Raw genomic sequence first — 19856 nt, 5'->3', positions numbered from 1 at the left:
TGAGTATCAAAACAGTGCAACATGTATAACTAAACTTTACATGAGTGAAGCTGAGACCACATGAAGGCAAAGTCTGAGGAGAGTTTGGTGTGATCTAAGGAATGTCACTGGAAATAAGGAAGCAGGGAAGAGGTTATTTTATTTTGTGCTTTGAACGCATCAAACTAATCATTCATCTATACTGTATAAAGTTTCTACCTGCTGAGGCTTTGAGATGTCTTTTAAAATACATTTCTGTTATTACCTTAATTAAAACTTGAACTCACCAATTATGAACACCAAAACAAGATAACAGCAACAAATGTGAAACTTTTTAAAAAAAAGAGTATATGAACACCACAAACATCTACTCTGACCTGTTATTGATTGTAACATGGAAAGGAGCACTCAACAGAGAAATTGCATCATCAAGTGGCCAATTTAAAAATGACAGTGCCAGGTCACTATTACTGTAGTATAGCTTTGTAGATAAGCTTACAAATATTAAAACCAAAGCAATGTACCTGTTGTGAAACTTGAATTATCGTAGGTCAAACTTTTAGTCACTGAAGATCAGTAACACAACAGTGGTTTCATAGAAACTATTTATTTTACTGTTTCATTTGAGAGTTAAATATTAATCTTTTTTGCACAATATGTGTCATCAAACCAAGGAGTGTTTCAAACACTTGAGCCATGATGTTGTGTGAGTCAAGTTCTACTTTGTTGTTTGAATAAGGCAACTGGCATTGAAATTGTAACAGAACAATTGTTCACAGTAAATGGAGGTTAACAGATGCTTCAACCATTTGGAGTCAAAAGGGAGTGAACACAGTTTAACAGAGAATGTGCTGGGGAGAGAAGGTTCTCATCAGGTTTCCTACAATTTCTGGATCAGAATAGAAGAAGCTCCACCTCCTCCATTGCAGATTCCTGCCAGCCCGTACTGGCCTGACTTCAGGTTGTGTACCATGTGACCCACAATTCTTGCTCCAGACATCCTGATGAAGAGCAAGAGAAAAACAGTGTAAGTGTAAGGCAAAGAGAGGAGTTGGTAATATAAAGGTCTCCTGTTGGAAATAAAAAAATGTAACATAAATGTAAATACTGATAAACATAAAAACCTAAAAGACAAAACAAACACATACAGCCAGTATGGTTTACTCATCATCTGTTTAAAATACAAAACAAACACTGTTCCTGCAAGGAAATACAGATAACAAATGCTACTTCAGTAATGTTTGGTAAAACCAAGAAGCTGCTCACAGTGTCATTTATAGTTAGTGATGTGATGTCAGTGGCGTCAAATATGAGCCTGAAATGTAACTAGAAAATGCATTTAGCTGGTGCAGTTCACAACATGCCTGTTGGGAGCGGGCCCACTGCTTGGCCTGAGGTTTTCCTGCTGCTTGTAGATTTCTTGAAACCCCTCATACAACATCACACTTGACACTGTGCTGTTTTGGGTCCTGAGCAATAACAGCTTTATTTTTATTATGATGTTTGTTCACATTAAAAAAAACTGGTAAACATGCAACTTAAAGGTGTACGACTTACTGTGTACTTGTAGGAAAAACATTGTAGGTCTCGTTACAAATACCTGACAGTGACATGCTACTGAATATATTGTAGATTCCAATTTTACAAAAAAACCCCAAAACACTTAAAACATGAGGTATTATTATTCATTAAACTATTCAGATTCATATGAAATCTGAAAGCTCCACCTCAACCACGTTAGGTAAATATGAGTCTTTTGGGTCGGCAATGTCTGTTTTTCACTCGTCAGTTTAAGGTAATATTTGAATGCAAGATTGTTACTCTGTGGTATTATACCTTACATAGTTTAACTTCAGAATGAAAGTTTTGAGAAGGCCTTTTTCCTTTTACACCGCCAACACCAACATTCCCAGTTAGAGAGAGGGTGTGAAATAAAGCAATACAGAGTTTGTATGGGCCCCCAAATCACTAAATCTGCCCCTGAAAAACACACCAAAGTCCTGGCTCAAGGATACAAACACCCTTTGAATACATTCAGCGAATGTACTGGTGCATAATGCACTAATGGTGCATAAGTCACTTGCTATGACATAACCAAGGAGGTTATAAATTAGCGCATGGATTCATTTGCAGAGATATTTTGCTCATAGTTACATCACTAGTGTTATTAGTTAGTATGATAAGGACTGCAGTTATACAGTAGAGCATGGATTAGAGTAGGTTTACTGAAGCGTTTTCAGCCTGAGCAAAGGGGGTGCCACAAAAGTGTAACTCAAAACACATGATTTGGAGACAGAGTTTCACACAAAAATTCGGTAAACATGTACTGGGAGCCAATACTGATCAATATGTGAAGTGTCATACTGATTGGTGCCTGTGAGCATGGCCTACTAAAAATCGTACCCTAAATTATACCTTTATTCAATTACAGCGTCCTGGAAAAAGCTACAGATATGAAACTTGGCACCATGCCCATCACATCAACAAATCTGAAACACAAGTACAACTCAATGTCCTCTACAAAAACAAAACAATTAAACTTAAGAGACCACTGTTAAATTATAAGTTTCTCTGGTTTAAGTGTGTTTGAGTAAAATTAACATTTTTGTTTCATTCTATAAACTACTGAAAACATTTCTCCCAAATTCTAAATAAAAATATTGTAATTTAGAGCATTTCTTAAAGGAAAATAACTGGTCAAAATAACAAGAAAAGAGGCAGTGTTTTCAGACCTTAGGTAATGCAAAGAAAACACACTGATATTAATTTTTAGACAAGACAATGTTAATGTTTGAACTTTAAGAGAAATTAGTATTTGGAGGAAAAACCCTGATTTCTAATTACAGCTTTCATGCATCTTGGCATGCTCCTCACTAGTCAAAAAAAATTCAAGCAGCTCCGCTTTGTTTGAAGACAAATAAATGAGATGTGCTTGTGTTGGAATGGAATGGAACTATTGCAATACAGTTAACAAAAGCAAAACAAACATGACCACCATTGATGAAGCAGCGGACACATCTGGAACTAGTGGTATGGCTCCTTTAAGAGAGAGGGCAGTGTCTGTGTGTGTGTGAGTATATGGTGTGAGTGGTCGAGCAGGTGATTCGAATGTCAGATACTGTTTCAGGGCAGAGCAGAAAAACAGGTCTTCACCCAGCAGTAAAAGTGGTCAGTTTGGCAGTAAATGTGAAGTGTAAGTTACAGTTTTTGGTGAATAAATGCTGCTGCTTCTCAAGACCAAGTGGTGCTCCCTGTGTTGATTCCCAGCTGCTGATTCAAGTGAAGGAAGTTTACCCCAAAGTTACTTTGAACCTGGAGGTAAACAAATCTCCCCTGTGCTCTCTGACTGCCGTCGTGGAGCTGAAGCAGGAAAGGTTAACAGTACAGATTAAGTCTTGTTTGATTCTTATTAAGGAGGGGGAAATGGCGAGACTTCGAGTGTGCTGTTAATGTATTGCTTGGTACATTGTAGTGGTGGGACAAACGTCATTGGTCTTACAGAATTAAAACAAGTTGGAGCCATTTTACTCTGGCTAATGAAGCCCACGACCCCTAACTGCTGCTTGTGCTTTGATTTTGGGCAACTGAGCTGCTTCCTTCTGTTGGCCGAGAAAGAGCTTGAACCCGGTAGTGCATCTTAGAGCTGTATTTGTTCTTTCCTCTTCATTCCAGGTCACATCTCAAATCTATTTGAAAACACTGACCAGGGAGTCTGTGCTGGTTCCTCTCAGCTGCTTACCCGATGGGGTGTCCAAGTGACACGGCTCCCCCGTTGACATTGACTTTTGCAGGGTCGATGTCCAGCATCTTGATGTTAGCCAGCACGACCACACTGAAGGCCTCATTGATCTCCCACATAGTGACATCATCCTTCTTCAGCCCTGCTGCATCCAGCACCTGACACACACACACACACACAGACACACACACATAAGGTGAAGTAATAAGAACTGCATCCATAAATGTGAAGTGTGGTCCAGGATAGAGCACATCTTTGATCAGAATTGTAAAAGAATTCTTGCTCTTTTGAAATTAAACATTATGAAAATAACAAAAAATGTACCACTGCTTTGAATTCCCTAAGCTTCACCCTGCCCTGTTAACGGTATCATGTTTCCTATGATGACCAATTTCAGGATCAGTATTAAAGCTGATCTGCCATATTTTAATGGATCCTATTGGGCAAAGTAAAGCTGATTAGAATGCGATCCTGTCTCTAACTGGACTGTGTGTTGTCCAGCTGAGCCTGCCTCTGCTGCAGCACTGCTCTCCTCATTGATGAATGGGCTGTGACTCTTTGCTCCATATGCCGGTGAAAATTAAAGTGTTTGAATGTGAAAAAATGTTTGGTTGCACGGTTGATCGAGTGTTCTGACACCAATTAAAATGACAAATGTTGCGGGTTTCATAACAGCTGTGAATTAGTGTCAGTTTGGTAAGTAACTTGATAGCAGGCCAACAATTAAGTTGGCTGTCGGCGGGTTCATGTGCTTTTTACGTCTCATATTTGTACTCTGCCAGACCTGTACTCAAGATTGTTTTTGAGTTAAAAGAAGCATCACTCTTTGACACCATGTACAGCTGCAAGAGGACAGTGCTCTACAGTCCTGACAACTGCAACAAAGTGATACACCTTCTCTCTCCAACACTGTTTAACGTCAGTTTAAGGAGTTGCATTCTTCCGGTTAAAATGTAAGTTAAATCATTATCAACACTTTAAACTAATCAATTTTATAAAACAGGGTGGCACAGTAGCACAATGTCCCCACAAAGCAAGAGGAATCTGGGTTCATACCAGGGGTGAGGGGCCCCTTCTATATGGAGTATGAATGTCCTCCCTGTGGCAGCATGGATTTTCTCAGGGTTCTCTGTGTCCTCACACAATCCAAAAACATGCAGGTTAGGTTAATTAATGATTCTGAATTGCCTGTAGTTGTGGATGTGAGTATGAATGTGAAGACGCGGCTGCTTTAACTTCTGTTCATATCCTGAAAAGTTTTTCAGACATTAGTAAATGAGAATGATAAAATGAAATGATTTTTTGCAGCCTCTAGCAGCTGCTGCAGACTGAGAGAAAATAATTAATTCACTGGGCCAACTGCCAGCAACTTTTTAGGTGGAACTAGATTTTAAATTATTAAATTTAATTGTATAAATTGTATATTAATTGTATAAAGAAAGCATATTTTGTGTCACATTAGACATAATTTGGAATTTTTATGAATAATGTTAACGATAGCCAAAAAAATGTAGTTCAAGACTTTTACATAACATTCTGTTTATTCCAAACCATTTCCAGGCCTAGATAAGAAGAGATTGCTCTAATTTCATAACTTTTCCAGAAACTTCCCGACCATGGGAACCCTGCCATAGGTACGGGGAAAACGCCTTGTTTTTTTCTGTTGTTTACCGTGCTGGTAGATCTGAGTGAATTATACTTTGGTGCTCAGATTTTGAATGACTGAACTTTGGAAAATCTAACCATGCTAACTATGGACAGCAAGTCATTATTGCCAAAAGTTTTTAAACATTATATTTGTATGTGTGATCTCAACAGCTCACTTGTGTTAGCTTAGGCAGGTAGCCAACGATTCAGTGTGCTTTAAGAGGTTTTATATCTCAAGAACATCGCATCATCAATGGCAACAAGACTCAGTGTCTAATTGAGACCTGCTTTTTTAGGTTAAACGCGTTGCTAGACCTGGTTACTATCGAACACGCTGTGTTTCATTGGGGCTCAGCTTGTATTCAAAGTTTTTAAGTAGCCATAATTTCAGAAGTTTTGATGACATCTCAGCACGCTGAACTGCTAATTCCTTCCTAATATTTAAGGACTCACATCATGGTCAAAAACTCTACTCACCTTTGGTACAGCAAATGCAGGAGCTATGGGGAAATCAATGGGTGCAACAGCAGCATCAGCAAAAGCTGCGGAAAAAAAATATCAATACTGCAATTCAGCAAAATCTATGACAAATAAGAAATATCCCATTAAATGAAGTTTGTATTTGTCAAATACAACACCATTAGCACTGGGGCTACCAGCTTTCTCAGTTGGTCATAGGGATGGGCGATATATTGAATATACTTGAGGTATCTCGGCTTGTTCCATGAACAATATACAAAATGACTATATCATGAACATCGAATATAAACTGTCACATTGTTTTTATAAGCCACTGGTATTTTGGTTCTCTGGCTCGCTCCTCTGGCTCTCTGGCTCTCTTGATACATGATATACAGGGTACAAGGCGGATTTATTTTGTCATTTTTCTTACATGTGGTTTAAGAAGAAATTAATTAAAAGTGGACCCTAAATCCTGCTACATTTTTTGTGCAAGAATCTCACAGCGGAAAAAAGCTGCTTCGTAGTCTGGTGGTTCGGCAGCGGATACTGTATCTTTTTCCAGATGGCAGCAGGGTGAACAGACTGTGGCTTTGATGGCTGCTTTTTCAGTATCCTTTGGGCTCTGTGCAGACACCTCACTTCACCGAGGTCACTCATACTCTATAGATGGGAACCAGTGATGTTCTGGGCAGTTTTAATCACCCGCTGTAGTCTTCCGGTCCTGGGCCATGCATGAACCATGCCAGCTTGCGATGTTTCCAATCAGTATGTTTTCTATTGCTCCTCTGGAGAATTTAACCAGGATCTTGCTCTGGAATTTAGCCTTCCTAAGTTTCTGTACAAAGTAAAGCCTTTTCTGTGCTATTTTAACCTGGGTGGTGATGTGTGGTGACCAAGATAGGTTCTCAGTGATAGTAATTCCAAGGAACCTACAGCTGTTCACCTGCTCCAACTCAGCTCCCCTGATGTAGACAAGTGTGTGTTTCTTTGCCTCCATCTTTCTAAAATCAACAATCAGCTCCTTGGTTTTAGTAGCAGTAGAATGTTCTCTGTGCACCACTCTGCAAGATTGTTGACACCATCACTGAAAACATGCTGGATTCACATACATCTCAGCGGGCCCAGTCTTTGGGCCCTAGCTGGCAAGTTTCCTCTCCGTGGTGGACCTAAACCTGCTCTGATCCTGATCCTCGCATGTTTTTACTTTGTGCCTGCGCCAATCACCAGCCAAACCAGGAGTAGCAGGGATTCAATACACACCACATCTTTGCTGCCGCACCTGTTTTTCTGTCTCCCCAGCTACTGTCAAACTCAGCATGCCACCACTCACCTCGCCTTCCTGCTGAGAACAGTTCCTTGATTCCCTGGTTGAAGTTGAAGCTGCTCCTACCGCTACGACTGAGGCTGAGCTGGACTCTACTATCCTGGCTGACCAGGCTGACCAGTCTCGCGCTGAAGACCTCTGGCAACAGCAGGGAGCAAAACTGAAGAAAATGGCTAAGGCTGCCTTCACACAAAATCTGAAAATCCACAGCTCCACTCTCAACCAGGAGCCCTTGTCCATCGTACTTAGGAACGGCAGGGGGAAGAAGTCTCCCACGCGTCCCTCTCCACCCTGTGAAATTCTGACCACCAACCGGTTCAGCGTCCCGGATGAGCAGGACTTCCCCCCGCTGACAGTAAACCGTCGACACTCGTCTCTGCTGCCGCTATGTGAGCCAGTCCCCACGGCTCCGTGTGCTCTGTCAGGCCGCTTGGTCAAATCCTCCGGCCACCGATCAAAGCCAGCTTTCACTCTTCCTAAACCGGCTGGCAGAAATGCATCTCCCTGGCCCGTTAACTCATCTTTAGCAGCAAGCCTCCGCTGCTCACTCCTCCTACATGTCTGATTGTTGGTGACTCCATCCTAAGATATGTTAAAAACAAAAGTGCCGTAACTCATTGCTTACAGGTTGCTGAGCTAAAGTTGCTGACGTCATCCGACAGATATTGTTCAGCAAAATCTGTTCAGTCAGCCATTAGTTGCCTACAACTGTCTTTTGACTCCCTCCAACGCCAACTATATAACCATAAGTTAGTTTTAAAAACAGAAAAAACAAATGGACGCTGTTCACCAAAGCTAATAACTGAGAATCTTTTAACATTCATTCCGCAAATGGCACATCCATAGAAAGAGTGGCACAGTACAAATACCTTGGTGTCTGGATTGACAATAAAATTAACTTCAAACACCATACTGTCATCCTTACTAATAAACTGAGAACCATAATTGGCCTTTTATATAGGAAAACAATTGTTTCTCTTTTTTATACAGAAAAAATAATAGTTGAATCTGTTTTATATTATGGGGATGTCATTTGTAGAAAAGCTGCTGCCTCTACATTAAAGTCACTGAATACTGTCTGTCACTCTGCTCTAAGGTTCATAACTAGAAATCCTTACAACACCCACCACTGCCATCTTTATCAAAAGGTGGCTGGCCTCATTTGGCTGTAAGGCATGACCAGCATTGGTTCTTATTCATTTATAAAGCTTTGAAACAGATCCTTCCTCCCTATACTTCATCTCTCTTAATTCTGAAGTCACATAATCTGGGTACTCGGCCACAGAATACCTTGTTATTTCCCGTTCCCCATATCAGAACTGAACAAGGAAAAATGTCATTCTCTTACAGTACACCTTTTACATGGAATAATCTGCAAAGGAACTTAAACTTGGAGACTCTTCCATCGTTACGGCTATTCAAATGCCTTATTCCAGATATTGTTTTAATCAAGTGTAAATGTCTTTAATTATAATTTCTATACCTTACCATTTGGTTTTCCTGTATTTCTATTTTTAGCTATTTACATTGCTATTATAGTTTGTTGTTTTTTGTTTGATTCTGTCTCTACCGTTTTTGATTGCTTATGTTTTAAATGCCTTGTTCACGGTCAGTATAATTGAAAATGAGGGTCTGCTTCAATGATTTCCCGAGTCTCAAATAAAGGTTTGAATGAATGAATTTCCTCCCAGTATGAACTCTCATCGTTGTTTGTAATGGGGCCCATGATGGTGATGTCATCTGCATACTTCACAATAGAGTTCTCCTGATGTCTGGGAGTGCAGTCATAGGTGTACAGTGTGTGCTCAGCCCTGGGGGGCTCCGGTGTTGAGCACTAATATAGAAGTGGTGTGACTGCCAATCTGAACTCTCTGGGGTTTGCATGTGAGGAAGTCCAGTATCCAGTTGCAGAGTGTTGTACTGAAGCCCAGAGTGTTAAGTTTTCCAGTCAGCTTCATGGGAGAGATTGTGTTGAATGCTGAGCTGAAGTCAACAAACAGCATCCTGATGTAGCTGTTCTTATTTTCCAAGTGAGTGAAGACTGAGTGAAGAGCAGTAGATATGACATCCTCTGTGGATCTGTTGGTTCTGAAAGCATACTGGTGAGGGTCCAGGCTGGCAGGGATGTTGTCTTGTGCTGGAGAACCAGTTTCTCAAAGCAAGGCAACTCTGCAAGTAACTTGTCAAACATACAAACACTTCTGATGTTCAGCGCTGCTCACACATTGCTGGATCGGCACCATGGGTCTGCCCAATTATCCGATACCCGATCCAGTAATTTTGTCAAAATCGGAACCAATGTCCGATCCTAATATCGGTTCGGTGGATCCCTAATAGCAACCTCTCATACTATTTACATGTAGATTAAACGCAACCTGAAATGTTACTTTTAATATGTATGCCAGACGTGTGTTTTAGTGTTTTAGCTGAGCTTTGCAAACACAGCTTAGTGTGTGTGTGTGTGTGTGTGTGTGTGTGTGTGTGTGTGTGGAAAACTTACAAACAATCCTGGCCAGTGGAGTGACATTAAGTCTCTTTGCAGCCTCTGCTGTCATTATGACGAGAGCAGCTGCTCCATCGTTTAGTGTGCTGGCATTGGCTGCTGTCACCGTTCCTACAAAGCAAGTAAAAATTGAAACAAATACAAATTAAAAAAAAGGTTCTTTTACCAAGCATTAGAATTACTTTTATTATTTTATCAAGTTACTTTCCCTCCAACAAATGCTCTTTCCACTGAAATCGACAAGGATGTTTGAAAATGGAAAGGCAATTACATTTCAGAAAGTTAATAAACTGGGAAGATAATGATAGGTTTTCAATATATATTAAGTCCCTAATAAAATTTGTCTTTTTTTGACATATTGTAGTATTAATCTCATGTTTGAGGGTAAATGGTTCATTTTATGGTTATATTCATGTATGAGAAAATGTAACTGATATCTGTGTGTATAGACTGTATCTATTTGCACAGTATAATAGGATTATTATAAGGTAACTGCACAAAAAACAACAACAATTACAGCCGCTAACATCTGGCTAAACATCGCTCACAAATAGCCTGCACTGAGAGAGACAATAAATAAAGCGAAGTAACCACTGAAAAGTTTTTACAGATCTCTGTTCATGCTGCTCTGCACTGTTTACATGTTCTCCAGTCTGTCCGTGGGACTGTATATAAAGATGGATGACATGACAGCTCCCTCAATGTGGCTATTCAATCTGGATTGCCCCCTGGTGTCTGTTTGCAGCATAGGTCATAAGCCCACCCTCCATGTTGGTAAATGGAACAAAGGCCAAAATAAAAACTCAAAGTACATGCCAAATAAATGTTTCCCAAAGATGGTTTCTGTCACTGAAGGTAGTTTTCATCACCCTGATGTTTGTTCAAGTGTTTGATATTTATAAGTTGGTTTTGTTGAATTATTAAATTATACAAGGCTTTTCCGCTATGATTGACAGCTGTGACAACCAATCTATGCACTCGCATTCAATGGCCAGGTGTCCAACCCATCCCCCACATCGGATACCAGTACTGTGCAGATGCAGGCTCTCAATGACATCATCCTCTCAAGATGGCAACGTCCATATCCTGGATATTTTAACCTCACTTCAGCATAGCAGGGGTTAGTGGAGGCATGGCGCCCATCTTTATATATAGTCGGTGTATCGAATGGACACATCAACACCCTCCTCTCACTCATTCATATACACACACACACACACTCCCACACTCACACACTTACACACTCAAGACATTTGTCTACTGCAGAGTCGTGTACAGAGCTGGCAGTGGGAAAGCAAAATGGCAATTCTGTTAAGTGAAAGAATAGTGGTCTGATGTTATTCCCTAATTCAAGTGATGAATGACTCAGTGAATGAAAAAAATGATACAGCAACATTACCATTCTCTCTCTGGAACACTGGCCTCAGTTTGGGAACTTTGCTGAAGTCGACCCGCCTCCACTCCTCGTCCTCAGACACGACCACATCAGGTTTGCCTACAAAATCATTTCAAAATCAGGTTTTTGCTGCTGCATTAAGTAAAAGCCCTACGTCACTGGCCCGGGACCAACTTGCTGTACCTTTCTGGGGAATGCTAACAGGCACAATCTCCTTGGCCAGGAGACCAGACTCATATGCTGCTTTGCTGTGGCTGTATGAACTGATGGCATAGGCGTCCTGCTCCTCTCTGGTGATGTTGCTGTTCTTGGCTGTGTTCTCTGCACAGTTGCCCTTTTAAAGACAGTAAGGCAAAAGCAACAGAAAAGAGGTCAAATACAAAACTGATAAAATAACAAATTTACTTTAAGTGATGAAAAATGACACAAGAAAAATTTTATAGGGCTTCCTCCAACTAATGCTCTGTAAACATGCAATGCATGAAATTACAGATAACTCAAAAGCACACATTGTGTTTCACACACATTTCTGTAGCAGCTCACTGCTGATGTTTTGTTGTTAGGACAAACACATTTCTAAATATTTAACTCACAATTAAATGAAAAATGACTTCACTGTGTACATCATATACAACTGAATGCAAAAACTGATTGTTGGAAAATCCCATTATCTTTAATTTAAAAAAAAGAGCTTCGGTGCTTCCCAATCAAATAATTCAAATAACAAACAAATGAAACTGGCTTTGTAAACTTCTACTTCTAGACTACTTTCAATGTGGAGCCACATGGAACTTAATTTTCACTTTCAAGGCAATCAAGGCACCACTAAAAAGAGAAAGGAAAACCAATTAAGGTGACGAGCCGGATTATAAGTTAAGTCATGTTAAGTTCTGCCATGCCAGGCCGACTGGTTTGGCCAGGGTTTCAGAATGGAGCGGAATAAAATTATAGTTTGGTCAAAAGAAAAGACAGTGTTACGTGTTATTACATTTGATTTCAAGGACTTTAGGCTCTTTGTTAAAGAAGGGTCTATTTTCAATGTATTCCTATACTCAAGTGTTTCCCTTAAAATTCAAGCACTTCAAGCAATCGGCCTGATGGTTGAGCAATAACTGACAGCCAAAAGAGTGAAAATTTTGATAGGCCGCAGTCCTCATGGCAGTCTGATTAACTTGAAATGTGAAACACACATGTACATCTCAATGTGCTCTACAAAAAGAAAGAAAAGCCTCTTGAACAATTATGGCCACAATAATGGGTTCTTTGCTAATTTGCATAGTTTGACAAACACTAATATGAATAGACTTTTTGGATTTTGGTTTTATCAACAACAAATCTGGTTTATAGCCTTGTAGGCCTGGGATACACAATCCTACTATAACTGAGCAAGATGGATCAAAAAACATGGCTGCCATCTATCAAGAACTCTTGTTAGCGAGGCTTGTAGCTTTTTAAATGTACATTTTTAAATGCATTCAAACTTTATCTCCATGACTTGAAAAATATATACAACAAGGTCATATTTAACAGGAGTTGATTGTTACCATGTGGAATTTGTTGTAGACATCAGTGAGTCCATCCTTGACAATGAGATCTTCCATCCTCACTCCTCCGTAGGCTGGGGTCTCTCTGGACATCACATAAGGCACGTTGGACATGCTCTCCATTCCGCCAGCCACCATCACATCCTTGAAGAACACACAGATGGCCATACATGCATCTGTAGTGACAACTAAACTCTATTTTAGATTGTTTTGTCTCACACTGACCTCTATTCCTGTTATCTATGTACCCTAAGTTGGATGTGTATAAACTCAAAAGGTTACTTCTGTATGTTAATGTGTTTCACAGGATTTGGTTTTTACAGTCATTCTGTCAAAGAACTGAAAGGTGTGTAGTCTAACATGTTGAAGCTGCTAGCTTGCAGGTTTTCAAACATCTTGTAGTAAACAAAGCTTGTTTTGGGGCACAACAAAGTATTCCATTTACTTGTGAGGTCTCAGATTTGTGTGTTTAGATGTACTTTAAAAGTATAAAAATAATATTTCAAGCGATATTTCCAAGTCTTATTCATCCAGTCGTCTGCTCAGTACTGTCCAAACACACCACCCTTTCCAACAGGGAACTGAAGAGACAGTGAAACTTATTTATGCTCTCTTGAAAGCCAGACTCCTTTGATAAAAACTGTAAAACATTAAACAACACAAACAAACTGACTGATGCAACTGTAGACCAGCAGCTTCAGTGTTCAACATGGTAAAACTGTTTTTGTCAATGGAGTCTGGCTTTCAAGAGAGCATTGACGTGTTTCACTTTCTGTTCAGGAAGAGCTTTTGGGGAAGTACTGAGCAGACAAAGGATACTTGGAAATTACAAAATTGGATCAATTGTTTGGAAGACAATATAATATTACACAATAAAATACACAATAGGATTTGGATTGAACTGAATTCTGGGCCTGCGACTGATAGGAGATAATGTTATATGTGTATTTAACACAACCAAGGCCTTCTGCCAGAATGCCCTTTTCGGAATGAAATCTTATTTCATTTGAACCCAAACCATGAGCCTTTCTCCCTAAAACTTCAGGGCTATCTGGCTTAAAGCCCTGAAGGCAAAGTTCTCCCAACAGCCATCAAACATGAATTAACAGTAAGTTCTTTTTAATTGTAAAATTTGGCTCAATAATAACTATTGAGCTTCACAGACAAAACACTTTTTTGCTAGTTAGCATTATTAGCTTAAGTACTTTCACACTGCTTAAACTAGCCTAGCAGCAAACAGACTAAACCCCTACTCACAGATTAAAGGTATAGTCAGTAACTTTTTCCTTAAAAAAAATAATAGAGACCTATACAAAAGTAATCTACTCAATCATCACGTATGGGCTCCTGTTCATGTGTGGTGGTGACTGTGTCTACAGAGACTCAGCCCTCTGCTTGTATTTTAAAGTTATGGCCTTCTCTGAACGAGAATGGGCGGTCTTTACCTCATCTGTAACAGGGAGAGACGTTTAAACTGCAGTAAAAAGCAGTATGGAGTCAATATAATCATCAAAACACCATTTTTAGTCTTTTTCTGTTGACAAACGTGCGCGTCACGCATAAAAAATTGGTGACCCATCATCTCTCTAGATGTGCTGCAGCTGACACCGAATTGTAAGCTGATCATCAGAGACTCGGTGTCAGCTATAATTGTGTAAATTTGTGCATTTATGTTTGCAGCTGTTAATCCAGTGCTGCATCTCGTATGCATACTTTCAAACTGTTTGATATCTGCCAGCAAACAGCTAGCTCTCACACACAAATGTGATGCTGCAGGTGGTGCTGGGCTAGGTGGGTGTGTTCTCGCAACTCTTGTCAGAGGCAGAGGGTGTGCGCTTCTGGTGGTTACGCGTCCAGAAGGAGAGGTCAAATTTGAACGTTGTGTTTACAAACTCCCAAGAAACAATGTTACTGACTATATATTCAACACCTCCTATGTAATATTTAGTCATTTGGCATATTTTCAGCTGAACACTGTAAACACAGAGCAGCTAATGCTGCCGTATCGCAAAGTTAGCAGGCCAGGCATGTACGTCCTGTTCCCAAGTGTTGTCAGTACAGCATTGTTTCCATATGTCTATGCTCTGTCTGCTGACCTCCATTTCCTCCAAAACCAAAACTATTTCAAAACTGCTGATTTATTCCAAAGTAAATACTGTAATCCACACTGTATTTTTCCATGGCTGCTAGTCATTATCTGCCTGCTGATGCTTGACATTGAAATAGACTTTCAAAATAAATGCTTATGGTGATGGTTTGGATCAATGTTTTCACTTTGCAATGATGACATTAGGTCATTGATCGTAGAATCGACACATGGATCAAAGTCCACTGATCAAGATCAATGTATTGTTACATCCCTATTAAAGTGAAGTGTTGCTGTTAAACGTGGTTAAAAAAATGACTTCAATTCATTGAGAATTTTCTCAGTCTTTGGACTCTTCGTTCCCGAGAGGCTTGCGAGAGACAGAAAGTTTCCTTCACAAATTCAAGTGAAAGCTGGCTGAGTAAGGGAGAGAGTACTCTTATAATGCTAATGCTACCTGGTGTCCACACATAAGACTCTGTGCTGCCATCATGATGGACTTCATCCCAGAGGCACACACTTTGTTGATGGTTGTTGCTGGAGTGCCGAGGGTCAGGCCTGAAAATACAATCAGACATAATTGCATTGATAAACAAAAATCTCTAGATCTGCCTTCAGTGATGTTTTCATGTGTCTGTCTGCCACAGGAGAGTTGTATATTTGGTAATGGTTGCAGATATGTGTGATAATAAAGGAACTATCATTCACAGAAATTATAAGGGCTGTACCCGACTCAGAATTATGAATTATTCAGCTGTTAAATACAAATATTCAGTTATTCAAGTTTCTTTTCATAAAAAGTTTTAAAGTTTGAATGACGCTCAGAGGGACGTTCAGTGTGACAGTGGCTTTCGTATAATATAGTAAACAAGCTAACTGCGCTAACATGAATCGCAAATGTCCAACTTTTTTTTTGCACACTAGATATCAAACAAAAGCCAGAGACTGTGTCGTTTGAAGTTGCTGTGAGCTGTAAAATCAGCACTTCTAAGAAGAACAGAGAAGATAATGTTGTAGCAGAGCTGGTTTCCATCTACAGAGCATCAGTGACCTCGGTGAAGTGAGGTGTTAAGTCAGTTAACTGTTAACTGGTTAACCCCGGGAACTTTTTGAACGGTTAAACATGGGGCTCTATAGGCTAATTTTGCTGCTCTTTAATTTACTGCACAGTGCACCACTCTGGTCTGGTAGGAGCTAGTGGCGAGCTGAGCTGCTCATTTGCTGATGACTGATAATGACGCTGTTCTGACCCAACAGCGTTGCTGTGGAAACATTGTGCCCACGATCATCCCCCAGCTTGCCCGAGTGAGTAAGGGGCTCAGTATTGAGCTGTAAATCCCCTTCAGCATCATTGACTAAGTTGCTACAGTTAGTTCTGTTGCCACCATTAGCAGTGTCAGCCAAACTGCTGTAGCTAACATCACTAACAATACTAAAAGGGATTTGCGGTCGAAATGTAGCTGCTTAATCACCAGGGCTACCTGCAGGGGAGAGCAGAGGGTGAGCATAATGTTCCCGCAGCAAAGTGTTACCAAGCTGAATGCCGAATTAGCTGTGCCACTAGCTAGCTAATGTTAGCTACCACCTGACCTGGCCATTGCTCTGTGCAGAGAAGCCGGGGAAGCACAGGACCCCCGAGGGTGGGCAGTGGGCATGTTTCCAAATGGTAACACAACTGTCTGTTGGCTAGCTAAGCTAACAAAAAATAAAAGGCAAAAAATGTATATCACAAAAAATCACATTTCACCGCCTCAACAGACAGCACTTTGAAATGCAGCGCTAAGGTAAGGCAAGGGAGCACCAGCCTAAAAGGAAAAGTCCCTTGTAGTTCATGTCTTTTTTCTCTTAAAAATGAACCTGTTTGTTACTAGTTAGTGCAGCTTCATTTTGACTGAACAACCATTTCAGCATTCTTAGTTATGTTAGCAGCACTTGTGCTGACACTTCTAGTTACAGGTTACAGCTGTTAAGTTAAACAAAATGGACATCTGTATTTCAGATTATGATGTGTACAGAAATAGGAGCAACTAAAGGGCAAAGAGATGACAAACATGCTTTATGTACTTGAGTTAATTATTTCTGTTTGTCATGGCAGCATGTGTATAGCTGGTTTCTGGACATCAATATTTTGGTAAAATGCCAATATTTGGAATGAAGGTGAAAATATAGCAGTGTGGTCATACCTGCTCCAAGCAAGGCTTGTCTTGTGGGGGCCTGTCCCTCTCCTGCCTGAAGCACATTGCCCATGTACACTTCCTTTACCTCTTCAGGAGCGATTCCTAAACACAACAACATGAATTCAACTCTCTGAAGATACACCAACCATCTTTTTTTTATGCAGCAATGCACCTACTCATGGAAAATTCAGATAGTGAGTTACATCTGGTGTATTAGCTAAGGCATGCTTGCACACACTTCTGGTGATAATGATGATCAGCTGATGTTACATCTAGGCCTACATGAAGGACAACAGATTTCTTTGAAGAAGTAAACCATGTGAGGGCTGTACCACAAAGCCAGAGTAGTGTGTTAGTGAGCTATGTTTAGTCTAAAGGCGGAGTTTTCTGTCCTAAGAAAGGGGCTCTCTTTTTAGCTGGATAGACCTGATAACTTTTGCAAAAACTTATATATATATACATATATAGTTACGATAGTGCTTACTTTATGCATGCATCATGTGTGTTTTTACAGAGGAACTTTGTATGTCAGTGAATGCAGAATGTGAACAAGAATATTGTTTTATTTTATTCACCAGTTGTTCCATTCCAGATTTGTGCAAAACTTCAGCAACATTTTTGAAATGTCGATAAAACGCTTTTGTGAGATTACAGCATTTCCACCAAGTTATGTTATGGGACTTCTCTTGCAATGTTCTGCGACTTTTCCTCTGGCAATAACATTCCAAGAAGCATTGTGATGGATGTTCAAAACATTAGCAGCTTAATTTCTTTTGCAGCCACAGCACTAGCCGTCATTATTTCCAATCCAAGGCCACGTAGGCGTGTTATGGAGCCATAATGGAGAGGCAAGCCCCTTATACGTGGGAGCCGCCACGTATGAGGGATTTCTGGGAGGTGACAGTCCACGATTTTTACATAGAAATTGTGAATTCAAAACTCTCAGATGATCTGCTCAACTTTTGACAAGTTATGTGATGCAAGAACACCTCTTGTAGTAACTGCTGCATCATGAGGGAGCCAGTTCCTACTAACAAGCACATAGCCATAGCATCATGTGACCTGAAAAGCCAAAAAAGTGTTTACATTGCGGTTTTATGAAATATGGCTTTTTTTGAATCACCTGAAATGCCACCTCATGCATGCCTAAAAACTTTATTTATAATATTTTTTTCAAAATTTACATGTCCCCATTGATGTATTTTATATTTGCAATTTCAGTTTGTGCAATTTAAGGGTTAATGGAAACCCACCTACAGAGTCTGGCTCTACTGAACTTACTTTGTGGTACAGCCCACAGAACATACCTGCTTTGTCTATGGCTCCTTTAATAGCAATGGAGCCCAGTTTGGTGGCTGGTACTGCAGCCAAACTGCCTCTGAAGGAGCCCATTGGAGTGCGGACTGCGCTGACAATGACGACCTCCTGAAACCATACATTCAAAGTCTGCATTATAGTGTGCAGTCCAAACATTTCAGTGTTTAGCTCGAAATTTCAGTGACTGAAAGATAACTTACATTTAGTGAAGGACGAGACGCGTAGCTTCTTGAGAGGTAGTGGTGAGCCTACAGTAACAGTGACATAATGATTAATGTTACAATGATTCACCTTCAATACATGAAAGAGCTCCTGATTTTAATTATATCTTTCCAGTGAAGTTTGCTTTTAAACCTGAAGGCCCCTCAAACATTTTTTTGGTCAAATTAACATGAAAAGTGTAGAGACTTCACTTTTCTTGTGCTGCTTTCAGACACCATTCACAAGTAAAAACTTTTAACTTCTAACCTCAGAAAATGGGTGTGATTTCCATCAATACCACAGGGGTAAAGGCAATAAGCAACTGGGTGAAAAATGTTCCACAAAATGTAAGAAATTAGTAGATTTAAAAAATATTTTGAAAAACGTACAGAAAGGAGTAAAACTAAATTATAATAATCATCATTACATATTTTAAATTATATTTCAGAACTATTATATTTTTAAGCACTTCTTAAACTGTCTCTTTCTTTTTTGATTTGTTTTGTCGTCTTTAAAAAAATTAACCTTTTTTTCTGTAATTTTCTCGTACTTGCAAATATCTTACTAATTTGGGGGTAATTTCTTCGTTCGTTGCTCACTGCCTTCCATCCATATTTTCTGAAAGAAGTCAAGCCCGTTTGCTAGGGTTTTTAAGAGTTTAAGTTTTAACTCATGCACAGAGGCAGAAGAAATACGTGACTGACAGTAAGGGCACACACAAGCAGGTAACGTTAGCAATACCTACATGATTACACAACAGACTAAAATTAGAGTCATTCTAATAAGTTACGTTTAACGTTACCAGTCGGTCTATTTTTCTTACATATATTGTCATTAAGCCACTGATGTCACTGTAATTAACAGCTTTATGTTGTAGAGTAGCAAACTTCGCTGTAACGCAGTTGAGAAACGGTGATCACGAAAGCATTGGAGCAACCTGCAGCTGGTAACGCTGCCCCGTGTTGCCGTCACTTTGGTCAAGGACGCAGGGCAGACAGACAGACATGTTAGCCGCGGTACTGCGGTTAACCCGGGGCCTGGTGTTTACAGCCGCTAAGACTGTTACTTCAGCTGTTCAATGCAATAAAAAAAATACAGGAGACAAACCCAGAGCGCTTCTTGCACACGCACTCTCTTACCAGGCGTTGACACATGTGGGCGCGCATGGTTAAAAGTCCACCGGGTGACTCTTTAGACACTGCACACACTTCACCTTCTTCTTACGTCTGCTTCTTCTTCTTCTTTTGCGAGTTTGTTGGCGGATTGCAAACCAACTTTAAAGGTGTATACTGCCACCTACTGTGTCGGAGTAACCCATGTGAAGTCATAGCATTGACTTTTCTGAACAGATCAAAATAAAATGAAGAAAGAATTTTTAAAAATCCTATTTCATAATCCTGCGTGTTTTATATAACCGACCAGCCCCCTTCTCGCTTTCCTGAAGCCCTGCCCTTTTGCTCAGTAAACTAATTTTAGCTCCA

The 19856-nt window shown here is 40.1% G+C and overlaps 1 protein-coding gene across 1 annotated transcript; it reads right to left on the bottom strand.

Annotated features, from left to right (window-relative positions):
- Window positions 1-114: 114 nt before the first annotated feature.
- On the bottom strand, window positions 115-19647 carry acat1 (acetyl-CoA acetyltransferase 1). The gene is made up of 12 exons (XM_042499684.2): window positions 19515-19647; window positions 18375-18422; window positions 18165-18282; window positions 16864-16959; window positions 15138-15238; window positions 12595-12738; window positions 11234-11384; window positions 11054-11149; window positions 9652-9765; window positions 5843-5907; window positions 3719-3876; window positions 115-980 (listed from the first exon to the last, which is right to left on the bottom strand). Exons 1-12 carry the CDS (start codon window positions 19539-19541, stop codon window positions 860-862), a joined length of 1239 nt encoding a protein of 412 aa, XP_042355618.1. The 5' UTR covers window positions 19542-19647; the 3' UTR covers window positions 115-859.
- Window positions 19648-19856: the final 209 nt, after the last annotated feature.

The sequence above is a fragment of the Plectropomus leopardus genome, chromosome 15 (assembly GCF_026936395.1).
Source record: "Plectropomus leopardus strain MGB_pleo_1.0 chromosome 15, ASM2693639v1, whole genome shotgun sequence".
Classification (NCBI taxonomy): Eukaryota; Metazoa; Chordata; class Actinopteri; order Perciformes; family Serranidae; genus Plectropomus; species Plectropomus leopardus.
This window is presented reverse-complemented; position numbering and strand designations above follow the sequence as displayed.

Coding starts and splice junctions, on each gene's coding strand:
- acat1 (XM_042499684.2), bottom strand. CDS start 19,541: ATGCGCGCCCACATGTGTCAACGCCTG. Junction 18,423..19,514: donor CCCACATGTGTCAACGCCTG/GTAAGAGAGTGC, acceptor CTGTTACTGTAG/GCTCACCACTACCTCTCAAG. Junction 15,239..16,863: donor ACAAGCCTTGCTTGGAGCAG/GTATGACCACAC, acceptor TTGTATTTTCAG/GCCTGACCCTCGGCACTCCA.